At 36.1% G+C, this 15673-nt stretch overlaps 1 protein-coding gene across 2 annotated transcripts in view; it reads right to left on the bottom strand.

Annotated features, from left to right (window-relative positions):
- Positions 1-15673, bottom strand: part of ADAM10 (ADAM metallopeptidase domain 10) — a 51328-nt gene that overhangs the window by 11986 nt on the left and 23669 nt on the right. For both annotated transcript variants that reach the window (XM_055808221.1, XM_055808231.1), the window contains exons 3-8: positions 14618-14736; positions 13110-13268; positions 4725-4828; positions 3142-3291; positions 1851-1943; positions 1049-1232 (exon numbers count right to left, since the gene is read on the bottom strand). In XM_055808221.1, the coding sequence (XP_055664196.1) occupies positions 1049-1232; positions 1851-1943; positions 3142-3291; positions 4725-4828; positions 13110-13268; positions 14618-14736 (809 nt within the window). The remainder of the gene's footprint in view (positions 1-1048; positions 1233-1850; positions 1944-3141; positions 3292-4724; positions 4829-13109; positions 13269-14617; positions 14737-15673) is intronic.

Below are 15673 nucleotides of genomic sequence, written 5' to 3'. Positions count from 1 at the left end.
TGTCACACCATATTTTTCCACGTAGCACCAATACTCTACAACCAAAATGTGCTTTAGAGGAAAGTACAGCAGTAAACAAAGTGAGGTTGTAATGCATAGCTACACCTCATAAACAGTTTACATGTTTCTTCCACAATTATTTGAATTCTGTTAAAGCTCTTCATAATGCTCTCCTGACGGTATCCAGTCTCTTGCAAAGTTTCATACGACCTGCTGTTCTCCAGCTAATTCCTTATTATATAGAAATCACTTGAGGGAAGAAACAAGGGAAGACCGTTCCTTCTGAATTTCTGATTTTGATTTCTGTGAAAGCTTCCACAATTTGGCATGTGTGCTGACCTATAACTAAAGATTTGGTATCTACTCAAATTTAAAGACTAACAACTTTTAAATATATCAGACTAATACATCCTATAAAGTTCATACATCCAGGACAAACACCTTGAGATGCTGCACACGTGAAGACCATTGTTCGATTTTTTTATATCGAGATATACATCAGAACCAAAATACACAACTAGGTTGACACTAATGAGAAGCAGTTCAAGAATAGGCACACAAAAATTACTCTGGTATCTCCTAGAACAAGAACTCACTGATTTTACTTTGTTTAAAAAAAAATAAATAAAAATTGCTTCCAATACTACCTAGAAAACCTAAGGGTTCTGCAGTGTAGTACTACTACAAAATTCAAACTGCACAGTTGTAAGCTCTGTTTATATACAGCAGAAATACTTCTGCCACTTTACTGCTCACTCATACCTGTCATAAATAAATTCATCCAAGTAATACAACCTCTGTCTAACAAAAGAAATATTTTTTTATTTATTGCTCATGTCTTGCTCATCAGAAAGACAGCAAGACTAACTGAAGTGACATGGTACGCTGTTTATATTGAAAAAAATAAATTAAACCATACCTACCAAATGAAAAGTTATGAGATTTTTATCTACTTGCTGCCAATTTAAATGACATAATTTCTAATCTTCTTCTTTGTACCTACCTACAATACTTTACCTCATAATGCTGATGGTTTGTATATAATTACCTGAAGGGGCTCCAACCCAAGCCAGACCAAGGACTCCATCATCAAAATCACGGTCTGTAAACACATAGGCCAAGCAATAATCATCATGATTCTGTTCCGAGTTCAGTTCCAGAAACTTTTCCACACCAATATTAGGAAATCTGAAGGGATTGGAAGAGTCCTTCTCATCTACTGTTGTGTTTATCTAAAAGTAAATTGAAACAAACTGTAAGACAAGATTCACTTTCACTTGCCTTGTAAATACCAGCTAAGAGGCCTGCTGTTGTCAATACCTTGTTATGTTAAATAAAGATGTGGCTAAAGATTTATAGGCCTTGACAAATTACAGCCCCAATATTTGGAAAACCAGGTTCTACAATAAATTAAGAACTGCATTTGTGTAGTAAATCCCCCCTCTCTTATTTCTTTTTCCTTTCCATCAGTAGCAAAAAGTTTGTATTTATCCTCTTAAATCATCACTTTTAGCAGGAACTTTCAACCTGGAGAGCCACTATTTCATGATTAAAGCACTTGCAGAGCAATACAGTCTATTTGCCTCACAGTCAACACTGCTGAAATATAAGAAGTTCATTCCAATAAAAACTGATTACAGCTTAACAGCAGAAACAGCAGGCTTTTGACAGTAAGCACTAAAATAAATGTGTTGGGGAGCTATTTACTACAGAGACACCTGTGTTATGAAATTACTAACAATAAATGGTTACAAGTGAACAGCAAAAGGACTTTTAAAAAAAACCAAAAAACAGACAACCAGCCTCCCAGCAATATCAGTGAAGCTAAAAGTGTTTCCAACACAACTTACTCTTATTCGTTTCACCATGAAGCTGATGTTACGGATTCCTGAGAAATCTGTTGACTGGTAAATTGTGTCAATAGCTTTAACATGGCTGGATATCTGCAAAAAACAAAAGTACCTACAGTTCAAAGTTCTGTGCACTACGCTATAGCTAATCTTAAAAGCAACAACTGCAAGGCCTATACTTTTACATACAAGATATTGTGCCACATGAACTCCAACAGGCCTTTTTAAATCCAGTGCTGAGTAAATCACCACATAACCTAGTACCGGCATTGCCAGCATACCAGATTACAGCAAAGTATTTTGTTGTTTGTCTTTTTTTTTTTAAACACATAATTCTATCAAGCATTCAGATACTTCTTTCTGATACTCATTAGACTCACTGCCACAGTAAGATAGCACTTTTTTGTATTGTATTTGTAGTGCTGCATTTCTTTTTTTTTGTGCAACAACTTACTTGTTAGAGCATTATTCTTTCATTTCTGGTCGAAAACAAATGTGAAAAAATTGATCATTTATCTTTCCCAAGAGCACGCAGAAATGCTAACTCATCAAAAACCTGATTTTGAAGGTGACTTCAGAGCTTTAGAAAACGTTACTCAAATTGAATTACGTATGTACAATGTGATGAACAAATAGTAAAAGTCAGATTTGCAAGTGGTAGTGAAGCTTCAGACTTCAAGAGAAGTATAGCAATGTACCAGTTATATTTTTAGCAAACTATCAAAGAAAAAAAGCCACATGAACCAACCCTTTTTCTAGTTAATATTATATTGACAAATGAAAAGCACCTGCCTCCAGTGGCCACTGCTTTTTAACCTTCCACTACATCAGACTCTACAGGAACAGATCTCAGTGTCATTAGGTCATAGTGTTTTGAATTAAAAGTTTCAAATGCAAAGCTATGCCAGTGTTAACACCGAGGCTTGGCAGGCTGTCAAACAGAACAGAAACTCTTGAGGAAGTATTATTTTTCTGAGTAGGAACAGAGAAAAGTCAGACTGCAAGTCTTGCTCTGAGGTGCTGAACAAACCACAGCTGCCATTATTAACTAAAGGAAGCACAAGTGCCCAGGACTTCTGTCACAGATACAGAGCATCTTTTTAGTGATGTTAAAAAAAAAAAAGAAAAAAGGTGCTGTTTCAGTAATGTCACAATCACTTGCATTCACAATAATGAAACGACATTCTAAAGTAAACAAGCAATAATATACACAATTAAGTTACATGAAATTTATCAGAAATACAGAAATAATGTACAAGCAGATAATTTAAAACAAAGGCATTGGAAATACCTGTGCAATTACAGCTTCCCTTGTTCCATAATGCTTGTAGAACAAATGATCTGTCTGAATATACAGCTGACACGTATTTTTTTCAGCCTGCGTGGCACGCTTTTTTCTTAAAAGCTGTGGACCATTGTTCTTGGGCTCTTCAACAGGCTTCTGCATATACACAGGAAACATTAATTTTGTACATCTACATGCTGCACTAGATTACCTAAAAATAGCGATGGATTTTTCTAAACATACTGCACTAACAAAACCAGATTTTCTTTCTTTTTCTTTAACCCTCAAAGCCTCATGAATCTTGAAATGAACTAAGTATGTTACAGCTAGTTTTCAAGTATACCATCTATTTTTAGATCTCATTTAAATCCTTCTGTGCATTTCTTTTCAAATTACAACAGGCATACAATGTGAAACACATTTTTTTCATTCGTGTGATCTTTGTAATTTTTTCTTTTGCGTAACCCTTTTCTAAAATGAGCAAGCAGTTTGTAGATTAGGAAAAAAACCAGCACGGTAGGACGTAAATGCACCCTCCTTAACACAAGTTATTTCACATTGTAATTACCTTGGCCAGCTACCTGAGCAAACAGAAATACTGCTGTGTGGAACAAAGGGTACGCTAAACATGAAGTTATAATAATGCTCATTAGCCAGAGCAGTATCTGCTAACACATTTGCCTTATGGTATTCACTGGTTGATAGCCCACTCTCTCCGTAAAATTTTACAAGCAAATTTTTGGGAAGGCACGTTTTTGTTACCGACACTGAATTGTGTAATATTTTTGATAATTTCTGTAATCACAATGTAAATACAGTTTAAGTTGTTGATGCTATTTAACAAGCCATATCGTGTAGTTTTGTTGGCATGTACTTAACTGACACCACAAAATTATGCCAAAACTTGAAACATCTCGTAACACAGATAACACTAAAAGAAACTCAGTAATTTACTGTTGGGAGGGGAAAAAAAAATATTCCGAAATCATGACAAGTGGTGCAAACCTGAAAACAAAATAAATACAGGACTCTAAACATGTATTCCAAGTCCCTTCCATAGACCACCCACCTCCTATTACAAGCAACCTATAGCATGCTGTAACCCCTCCAGTCCTTTACTATGACGAGCAAGACCCTTCCTACTCACATCACTTCACTGCCCACTGAAAGCACTCAGATGTTACAAGCATGTTACATTAACATAATTTGAAAATCTAAAAGTTATTACTCTTTAAGGACCAATACAGTACTCAGAGATCAAGGCATCCTGAAACTCTTCCTTCTCAACTGCAATGAAGTATATTCATCATCTCAAGCTTGATTTCTGCATCCATCTAAAATTCCAGTTGTTGAAAAATTTAAGATCATGTAGGATTTGTTATGACTATGAGCTAGCATATCTACACTGCAGAAGCAATGAGAAGAAGGATTTAGAAAAATGATGTTAATAAGAAACCTCTAGGAATAATTTAAGTACTTCACAATGTTGAGGGATGACGACTGACCAAAAGTAGAAGAAACAACATACAAGTAACGGGAATTTATCACATTAATTTCTAGCCCACATAATCCATTAGCCTGTGTTATACCTCTGTTGTTGGTTCTTCTATACCAGTCATCTGGTACCTCTGCATTCTTTCAAATACTGAATGATCTGCACAACCTCCTTGTGGTCCATATTTGTGTGGGTATTCTAAAAAGAGGAAGGACAGGTTTCAAAATCAAAGAACAAGTGCAGAGTACACCTGTATCACTGCAGATTATTCAGTTTGTGTCCAATATTGCTCACGTGGTTTGAGGGAAGCATTCTAAGATCCAAGCTTTATGCAGCTGTCTTTTTTTTTCATTAAACATTTCTACCAAGATACATTCTTAGTTTTACAAAGAGAACAAAACTGACAATTGCTTCTTAACATTGTTTTCTTTACAGATAACAAAAGAAATATGATGAATGATGACTAACATAAGAACAAAAGCTATAATTTACACATCTGTGCTGATATGCTTGAACTAACAGCAGCCTTAAAAAAAAAAATGAACTCACAATGGAAAATTATTAGAGATTAAGTATACTAAAGACTGCTTAGGTAAGAGAAAGGGTTTTTTTAATTCTACTTGGTAACCTCAAACTAAGAAACCTTGCTAACATCCTTAGAAGATTCTATTACTTCATTCACCTTCCATGGAATTTTTGAAAATTTTTTATATCATGCAACTTGACTACCAATACATAAGAACTGAAACTCTCATGAACCTTGGTTTCAAACTCAACTCTACAATTCTAGAATTATGAGCTTCCTAACAATTTTATTGACAAGGTAAAATGCACAATTTCCACTCTGGAAAATAAACAATACAATTAAGGACAACAGATCAGTGTGTGTATGTATGCATATTTAAAACTTTCATCTGTAAATTTTCGTAACCTGTAATTCTGTATTTAAAACTTACAAGCAAAGTAAAACAAGACTGAAAAGAAAAAATTTTCATCACCTCCATGCTAATTCTAAAAACAAACCCTGTAGTACTATCCAGGTACACGTCAGCTAAACATTCTGGAGATGCAAACTAGCTCACGGAGATTATCATACAGTTGGCTGCTTACCAATGGTAATTGTTTATGCAGATCTCCTTGCACACGTGAACGTGCCTCAGACACATACGGTTAGGTTTTGTCTGTTAGTACCTACTGGAGATTTGTAAGCAACTGGCACTTGCAGAAGCTTCCTCTGGAGAAGTACTGAAAGGAAGAGGTCTTGCCCCTTCAGCTTCTCTGCAGACTGGATCCCATTATAAACTGGTGCCCCAGTGAGAGATAATGGAGTACCAGCTACAGGAGCCACGTACGCAAGTATTTAGGGAACCAGTTTCTGTAGGGCAAACCATAGTTACACCATCACCTTAATAGGGTGTGGGGTTTGTCAGAAATGTGTAAACTTAACCAAGATTTGTTGGTGTTTTTTTTTTTTTTATTTCTGTTTGTTTGCTGGGTGGTGGCGTGTTTTTTTTTTAAGCAAGCATGGAGACCCAGAATCACAGAGTACACATACAGGGAATGCATACATATGGGTAGATTTATAAAGCCCAAGACCTGGCATCAAGGACCTGCTGTCCACATGATACGCATTTCAGGCTATTTCACCCTGGACTAGCTCAGCTCTAGTCTGGTTCTGCGGAGTCAAAGCCTGTTAGCAGCTGGAGCACAGCAGATGCACTCTGGTACAGTTTCAGCTAGTTGCCTTTAATTATCTTTGACTCTCATACCTGTTTCCTGCAGTCATACCATATGATACTGCTAAACTATTTCAATATACAAGCCCAATTTACTTCAGATTTTCTCCCTATATCATTAATTTCTAAACTTCATATTTCAATCATTGAAAGCTGGGGGAAAATTAAATAGCGAACATGAATTAAAAAAAAAAATTGTGTATTTGGCATACAGCTGAAATTGAGTTCTGAAAAAACCCAAACCATTTAATATGAGTTTATGCTCCAAAATACTCAAAGACCAGATTCAACGGACCCACTGATAAACTTAAAAGGACTGATTAAGAAATAAAAGCAGTCTTCCAACCTTCATTCCTCTCCATCACACATAAGCAAGTATTTAAAGAAGCCATGTTTAACACTAGCTTTTTAAAACTAGTTAATAAGTTTAAATTACCTCATTTGTCATTTAACATTTCTTTTTCAAACTGGGTCCTTTTCCAGGTACAAAGTATTTTATTTCAACTGTAAACTTTGTCTAGTGAGAAAGAAACAGATATAATAAACACACTTCTTGGCAAAGAAAGTTTCAGCCTAAGAGTAACTGAAAGAGTATAGTTGGGTGTAAGCAGTTATTTATTATCTCACTAGCAAATTAATTCTATCTACTCTAAAGATCCAAGTACAGCACTGTATGTCAAAACTTCTTCCCAGTCTGAATTTTAGAGAAGCTGCTCCAACACACCACAAAATCACTTCTTCTTTGGTCAATTTTATGCCTACTCTGTTTTGACTAGTGTTTGCCAATGAGATTATTAGCAAAATCTTGATACTGTGTGGGAGGTAATATACTTGAATTCTAATAAGGTTGTTTCTTTAAATTAAAAACACCTTTTCAGAGGTAACTACAATGTGAAAAAAATCCTAGACCTCTGAAGAAAGTGGTATTTTCCTTTCACTGTTTTACAGAAATGTTCATGAATTACTGTTATTAGAGCCTTTCAAGTTCACTTAACGATTTTCTGTGTATTGGTTTCCCACATTTCAATGTCTTAATGCCACACAAATACCATTTTTGAACTGCTGTCTCATCACATTCCTCCCAGTATGGCTAGCCCTAGCACAGTGTCAGAAGGATGAAGGGCGAGAAAAGGACAAAAATGCTTATGCTGTGAGCCACCTCACCCAATTTGATTAGCAACGTAGTGGAACACAGCTTTGCTGTAACCAATATTAAACAAAAAGCACCACTCACTGCTGGGGTCATCTTTACTCTCTGGGATCCTGTTTACTGTCACTAGACTGGAGTCAAGAGCAGAGAATTAGTGGTATGATCCTTTCCCTTCTCTATCTCCACCACTTTCATTTACTCCCACCATAGCATTTAAGAAAAACACTCTCCTGTATTTCACCTATTTAAAATTCTCATTACCCACTACACGACCACACCGCCGACCACTAACTAGTATCTGTGACAAAAGCACGTTACAGAAGGGTGGGAGTAACAGACATTGCTGCCTCACCATCAGCACACTCCATCTATATAAACCCACCCTGACTGGAAAGCAGCTCCTGCAGGTGGGAACTGCAGGAATCCACAAATATTAACTGGAAACATGACGGCACAGCGTATTTTGCACCAGCACAAAACGCCGTTTCCTGCTATCACCACACTTTTACTCATACTCTGTTGCATTATGACAACTGATGGAACAGTACTAGAAATAAATGCTTTCAGTGCATTACACAAAATAATGTCTTTGCTCTGTATCTCGTTTCCCAAAAAGGTTAGGAAATCCCTTAACACATTTTCAACACTACCTGCCTGCAATGCAAACAAATACTTCTCACTTCAAAAGCAACAGTCTAGCAAGAAACACTTTTTAGTGTGACAGTTAAAATCATAAAGAATTGAACATGAAACCATTGGCAACAGCAATTGCCAAGGTTTTGCATGTGCCGGAGAAGACAAATCTCCCGTGGACAGAGTTGAATCCGCCCTGCCAAACACGGGAGGCAGGTAAGATAGGATGCTTACTTTGGAACCATGTCTAGCTTACAGAGAAAGCTGCACACAGAACCTTCTTTTGACAAACACTGTGCTACCCCCAAACTGTGAGGGCACTGTTCCCTTTTCATCTTTTGAGGCTTCCTCTTTCTACCATCCCCTGCAGTAGCTCCATTTCTGGAACTAAGCAGGAACTACACTGTGTCAGATGACTGGGACAGTTTTTGACTTGCATCGCACAAGTCTGGTTCATGCTCCTGTGATGCTTTTCAGCGCTTTGAGCGGCGCATCCTTCTGCCAGCTCTTTGGGATCAAGAGCTTCTTAGCCTGTCCCTAGCCACAACCCTGCGAGGTGATCAAGGGAAAACACGTGCTTTTAGCATGAAACAATGGCTCACTGTGAATGCAGAGTTGAGGAAAAACTAGAAGTCTACTTTCCATCAGATCTATGAAAGAAAGAGTTTAATTACAGGATCAATTTTCTAACTAGAGAAAATCCCCAGACAAAACACTTTTTCTTTTCCCATGTTGTCCACTTTCCCATTTTCCACTTTCAATTTTTGTATACCCTGACAGAATGTTAAAAACCAGTAAACAACAATAATGTAATAACAAATCTAAAAAACAAAGTTTGTCATTTTGTACTTTCTGCCAGTGGTATTCTAACTAGATGGCAGATCATTATTAGTGATACATCAAATCCAGACGCTTGAAATAAGGATTTTTATCATTTTAAAGGAAGGCACTGCCTACCACAAAGAAATACCTGACCATATGATTTTTTTTCTTCTGCTTGTCAGTAAATAGTGTGATCTGTTAAGCATTTGGTTAGGTGCTTAACAGATACTGGATTTCAGCATCTGAGGCAAGGATATGACATCAAACTTCCATTGAAAGTGATGAAAATTCAGTTCTTCAGCCGCCACAGAGATCTGCCCAATACTAGCAAAAGAAGTGGTGTCACAACAAAATTCAAATTTAAGCAGGTACAAAGCAAAAAAATCCTTGTTACAGATTTCACTCTAAGCAGCCTGTCGCACTGTGCTCCTCCCATGACAACTGCCAAGTAGACCTTCATTATTAAATTGACAAGCACAATATGAAAAAAAAAAAAAGAAACCAAGTTCTCACTAATAATAGAGTCTGCAGTGGCCAGTTCATTCAGCAGATAGGGCTTTGCGAAATTACAAAATACACTTTCTGTTCTCAGTTGTATAGATCTTCCAAGACCACAAAGACAACGAAATGACCACGTTCCTTTTCCTGAAGGTCTGAACACGATTTTCACGTCTACTGTTGAGCTGAGAAAATACATATTTTGTATTTTACAGTATGAACTCAGGGATTCATTTGAAGCATATATGATTTAAATAAAATAAATACAGTTCCAATGAAATCCTAGTCCTTAAAGAAAAGTTTCCAAAATACTTTAATGAACAAAAGCAATTTGCATCTTTCTAGCACTAAATTATATATCAGTTTGATCATGAGTGTTTTAGAAATTAAAATCATTCAAGTTGTGTTTCGAGTCATGAATAGAAGGCTGCCTTCCACTGGTCACCACATCCACTGTAACAGACAAAAGCTGCCTTATAAAGTTGACAATATAATCCCCATTTACAAAAAAAGCTTTTGTTTAGCTACTGAATAAGAACTCATTGAGATGCTAATCATATATTGCATTGTGATTTCTGAAAAGCACTAAAAGGCATATTGTTTCAAAAGGCTGCAACATGGCTGATCAAAAAAACGTACCAAATTAAAGCAAAGACAACTTCTTCCTCTAGTCTCTCCTGAGTTAGAAATTGAGTGTTTTTGTTGCTTTTGCCCTGTTTAAGAACACTAGTAGTTTGACTCTATTTCACAAGAGTTTGCTTTATATTAGAGCAGTAAGAAAAGATTTGCATGGTTGTTTTTAAGCTTTTACAGTAGCTTTAAAAATAGCTTTTTTTTAGTTGTCGGGAGTTTTTTGGAGCTGCAGTTCAATGCAAAAATAGCTCTCATGAAAGGCAAAAAAATTTTAACCTCAAAAGCACTATTCAGAAAGTGACAGAAGCAGTTGTGTACTTCAGATATTTCAGACCACAGACATCCTAGAGGCATCTAACATACCAATGAAAAAAGTTAAACTAGACAATCAGAACACATGCACGACGGACTCCAAGTCGACATCACCCGACAGGAGTGGCACGTTTTCAAACAGTGCTGCTCAGACTTCGCTCCAGGGTGGGATATTTTCAACCCTGCTGAGCAAAAGCAGCAATGTTCACTCACTTGGGGATTTGGAAGCCATACTGTACTGTTGCTTTAATGTGGCTCTCTGGAATAGATTTAGACAATCCTCTCTGATAATCTGATTGTTTCTACCTGATGGTTTTGATGCACTAGATTCAAGAGGAAAAACTGTGTAAACCAACATACCATCACCTGAGTAATTTAAAAAACTCCGTATCCTGCTCCCGTTCACTTTAATAAGACATTGATATGAACCAATTTCATCATTAGTTTTTTCCAGCTCTCAAGCAATCCATTTACTCCTCCAACACAGGCAACTTCTACAAAACAGCAATACTAACTTGATTTTATGAAAAAAAAAAAAAAATTATTTATCTGCTCCTTTAAGGTACAGTTCTATTTCTGTCGTTACTTGATAACAGCAAAGAGACTATTTTTAGTCACCCACTATTTACAGCATAAGGAACTGGGACACAAGACTATCTTCTTGCTTGTCTTACCCCTTCGAAACTGGGCAAATCATTAAACTGCTTTACGTCCCTCTACTTCCCTCCTTCCCCTCTTTTCTACAACAGGGTTAATAAAACCTTTTGTAAAGCAGACAGTGACTTATTTACAGCAAGTGCTACATAACTGGTAACTTTATTCCCACCACCAAACAGTGAATTGAACTGTTCTGTGAGACCTAAAAAGATTTTAGAAGTACGCACATATTATTCACAGAACTGCTGTTGAAAAGACCTATCTTACGGTTTCACACCACGCTCTTGTAATTTTTTTTATTACTTTTCCCCACTACTCTTCTGCTCCAGCAGCAAACCCTGTAACATTCCAAGAGCAGCTAGCCAGGCACACTGCCTTATCAGACTTCCACCTGCAATGGGCTGTAGAGCTGAAAATTAAACACATGCTGCAACTTCTCCGAGAATCAAAAGCAGTACGTGGAAGACTATCCTATGAAGTTAACGTTATTCTCAGATACAGGTCTTGTAAGTACCAGGAAGATACACATTTAGTCAGTCAGAAGTAGCTCACAATATACATAATATTCAATAACTGCATTCATTCAGAAACTCTTTAAAATTATGCAACTTCTATTTGATTTTGGGTTAGTAATCATATTTACAGAATGGGGTAACAGGAAGGACAAACCTATCTGCTAGCTCACAGCAATTTTAACATAAAGACAGCACACATACTGCCACTGAATGTAAAATAGAGCTGTATTCCAGAAGCTTTATTCAATTAGAAAAAATCAAACAAAATTTGTTGAGTTTTTAGCAGAGAAAGCTCATTTCTCTTCACTGCATTCATTCAAGCAAGTGACCAGAGAATTATGCAATAACCCTGTGTTTTTCACCAGCTTACAGCTCAGAGAAAATGACAATACATAAAGCCAAATCACAACCAGAGATGATCTTCATCTGTCTTCCTATTTTTGACATTTATTTTCGCAATACAGTTTCATTATGATGTACTTAGAAAATGATTTACACATACATCATCATGAAAATGGTTCAAGTAATTTCTAGGGATCTAACCCAAGATTCTCCACCTAATTGCAAAAGAGATTTCTAACTCAAGTCTTCTAGGAATTGCACAATGGCCTGACGGAACAAGTTTTTAAATGAAGTTATAGTTTAAATCTATTTTTAAGCAAGACTGAAGTCCCACATAAAGTTCGCTTGCAACACAAAATTTGCTAGCTTCAATAACCAAAAGGTAGCCCTCAGGTGACTCTGCCAATGTCTGCTTGGAAAGACTGAAACTCAGAATCACAACTTCACTGCACTATTTTTGGGGTTCGGCATAAAGTTACTTGAGCATAAAATAAAACTGATTTCTATTACAACTGAAGACTGTTCATACATAAAAAGACAGGCAGAGTGCAGAACTTTGATGCATCAGTTCTGAAGATATAGAAGTATTCCATGGTACTCTCTCATCCTCCTGGGCATTTACAACTACAGCTTCTGAGGCTATACTCTTCAAATTCAAGTAATATGAATTCTCTGGATGTTTCCATCAGCTACTGTGTAAAACGGGACATACTGGGCGCCACCACATATTCCAAAGAGGTCTCTGAAGGCATCTGTGACCTATGCATGCAGGGGAAGCTTTAACTTCCCACAAGTACCATCTTCACTAGATGTCAGTAAACACCTAGTGACTTGAACTTCATTTTATTTTCCAAATCACAGGGAAGAACAATCAGTACAGAGCACTTTAGGAACGCATTTTTCAAAAGAAACTTGTATCCACTGAGCATAAAATACACTGCTTATACACTTGAGCCCGACTGCCAAGGGTTTCTTAAAATGGCAGAATAAGGAAGACTCGCTTTGGTTTGCCATAGATCTCTTTCACACCATAACTGTATATGAACCACTTCAGGTTAACATAATTCACAGTGTCATATCCAAGCCAAAGCCTCATTTGATGCTTACAAATGGCTTACAGATTTTGACATTTAATAAAAAAAATATATATTTCATCCATAGCACAGAATGGAAGTACTCACTGATATCATCTTCATGATAAATTACAGAGTGGAACGGTAGAGTTTTGTCCTTAATATATCTTTCTGCTGGCTCAATATAAAAGGTCCCACTGTGAGTTTGGATGAATCCTTCAAATTTTCCATCAATAACAGACCCATGGGTAAGACTTCCCTGCTCACCTGTTGAAAGAAAAAGTGCATTAGATTTTTTTATACCTTTTTAAAAGCTTTCAGTCCTGTGCAAACTTCAAGCATACACATTACCCAAGGTGTTAAGCAGATAATGCTAAAGTATGATACTTGCATTAATTATCCTGATTGTGCACCAGTTCCCAAATGGAAACAACCTATATGAATTATACAGTAATAAGATTCTGGATAACAGTAGCACGACATTCTTCCAGAAAGGTTGTGTCTGAATTTTTAGAGCAGACTATTCAACATTAAGACATACAGTTATCCCAAAATCATAGTTAGTAAGCCCAATAGCTTCCTAATCAGGTGCGTAAATTACATGTTTAAAAAGCATGAGCAACTCAACTCTGTAGTTTAAAGCTGTCACATATACAGCATTAATCCTATATACAAGATCTGTCCTTATACATATTATAATATATACATTATTAAGAAAAAACCCAAAACCATAAACTAAACTTGGAAAGCTTTCAAAGAAAGATTTCCCTATATTCAAGACACTCATTTTTTCTTCAAGCATAAGCCTCTTAGAACTGTAGCTAGGTTTAAATGTGGAATGGAGTGAATTTGTGTTTGGAACGGTCACAATCTGGAAAAGCACAACTATCCAAGTTAGTAAACAGCAGTAAGGAAAAAACCAAAACCTTTTCTGAAATATTTGCACAAAGTAAGAAAAAACACAACAAAAGACACCCCACCCTCACACCCCTTGTAAATCCTCTGACCCACCTAAGCCAACTGGCAGATTGGTCTACCTACATGCATATAAAGTGCTAAGTGAGTATAGTTCACACTTTAAAACTGTCACTTCAAGACTGTAGGACATTACTAACAGAGTTAGATTCCTTTCAGAACCAGACTGTATAAAAAGAGTTAGTGTATCTTTATCCTTCTCTCTTCATGTGCTTAACTCCTTAATTCTCCTTCCTTGTTAATCAGTTTTATCTTTTGTATTTACTGAAGTTGGGTATATTACCCTTAATGATGGTAGCATTATATTCCTTAAATTCCTTTAACAGTACCTGACTTTTTGTAATGCAGCTCCTTCCTATTTTTTTTTTAAATGCATCAGACTTCTATGAAGAATATGTTCATAAACAGAGCTGAACTTCAAGTTCTATGGATATGAAAATTATTAGGTAAAATACTCATTTGTTAAGTGTGATTCACATGACAATAAAAGCAGATGGAGTTTAAATGCATGTAGATGTATTATAGAATTTTAATAATGAAGATGACCTAATCATACAGATATTCATTTTCCATATGTACTATTAAAAAAGCTCCTGTTTAAGATGACTGCACTTCAGTCCATTTTAAAGGATTGTACTTACCATAAATGTGTCCAGTGTAAATATGGGAGGTATCATAATCAATTACTTGGTTTGATATTTCTACTTTAAAGTCATCACTGAAGAGAGATGTATCTCTCTTCATTCGAAGGTTGAAGTGTCTAAAGTGAATAAAAAAAAGATGGTAAATTGGCTTTGAGCTGCAATTACAAGAGCACTAAGCAAAATACTTCTAACCAACACTTTCTTGCAAACAATTTGCAGACCATTTATCTATAGAAAATGTTTATACCGTACATGAATTAGACCATAGCCTAGAAGGATTTTCTTAAGCAAGATTTAGAAATTTTTTATAAAACTAGCTAAATTTATGAGATTTAAGCCAGAAAATAGGGTTACACTTAAATGCATAAATCTAAAATGCTGACTTGACTATACACTTGTTCAGAAGACACAGACATAGCTTAAGAGGAAAGGCAGCTATTTTACCTCACAGCACTGTGAAGCAGAAGAGATAAGAACAACTACCAGCTTATTTTACTTTCATCCCAACATTTAAGTAATGTAAATGAAATGTAGGTAAGCTAATTACTGTTTCAACTAAAACTCAAGAAGTAAGTTGGGCAACAACATTTAATAAGAAAAACATTTAAATTGGTTGAGTTACATGCACAATTATGTGGCCAACTCCACTCACTGAATGCTAATGATAGAGTTCACTTGTCACAGGGAAAGCTATCATCCATTTGTGCTAACACCAAAATAACCAAAACAATTAAGCACCATGGCACAAAGTAATTTAAATTTCACTACTTTTTAGTACAGCTGAAGCATATACAAAATATATCTTCAGCCTTCACTTGCACATTAAATTATATGTCACTACAGTTATAAGTATTTCAAAACAACTGTACATTAAGATGCAAAATTCAAGGTCAAAGAAAAAAGTCATGCCTTTACCTAAAACCCGCTGAGAGCTCTAGTGATTCATGTTGACTATTCTGTAATGCAAACAGTATTTCCCAATCAAACTATTTATTATTGTTGCCACAGTGTTAATAAACCTTCAAAGCGAGTATTCTCCTCTGGTGATGTGTT

This window comes from Falco peregrinus, chromosome 1, assembly GCF_023634155.1.
Source record: "Falco peregrinus isolate bFalPer1 chromosome 1, bFalPer1.pri, whole genome shotgun sequence".
Classification (NCBI taxonomy): domain Eukaryota; kingdom Metazoa; phylum Chordata; class Aves; order Falconiformes; family Falconidae; genus Falco; species Falco peregrinus.
Note: the sequence above shows the minus strand (reverse complement) of the source record. Positions and strands in the feature narration are given on the sequence as shown.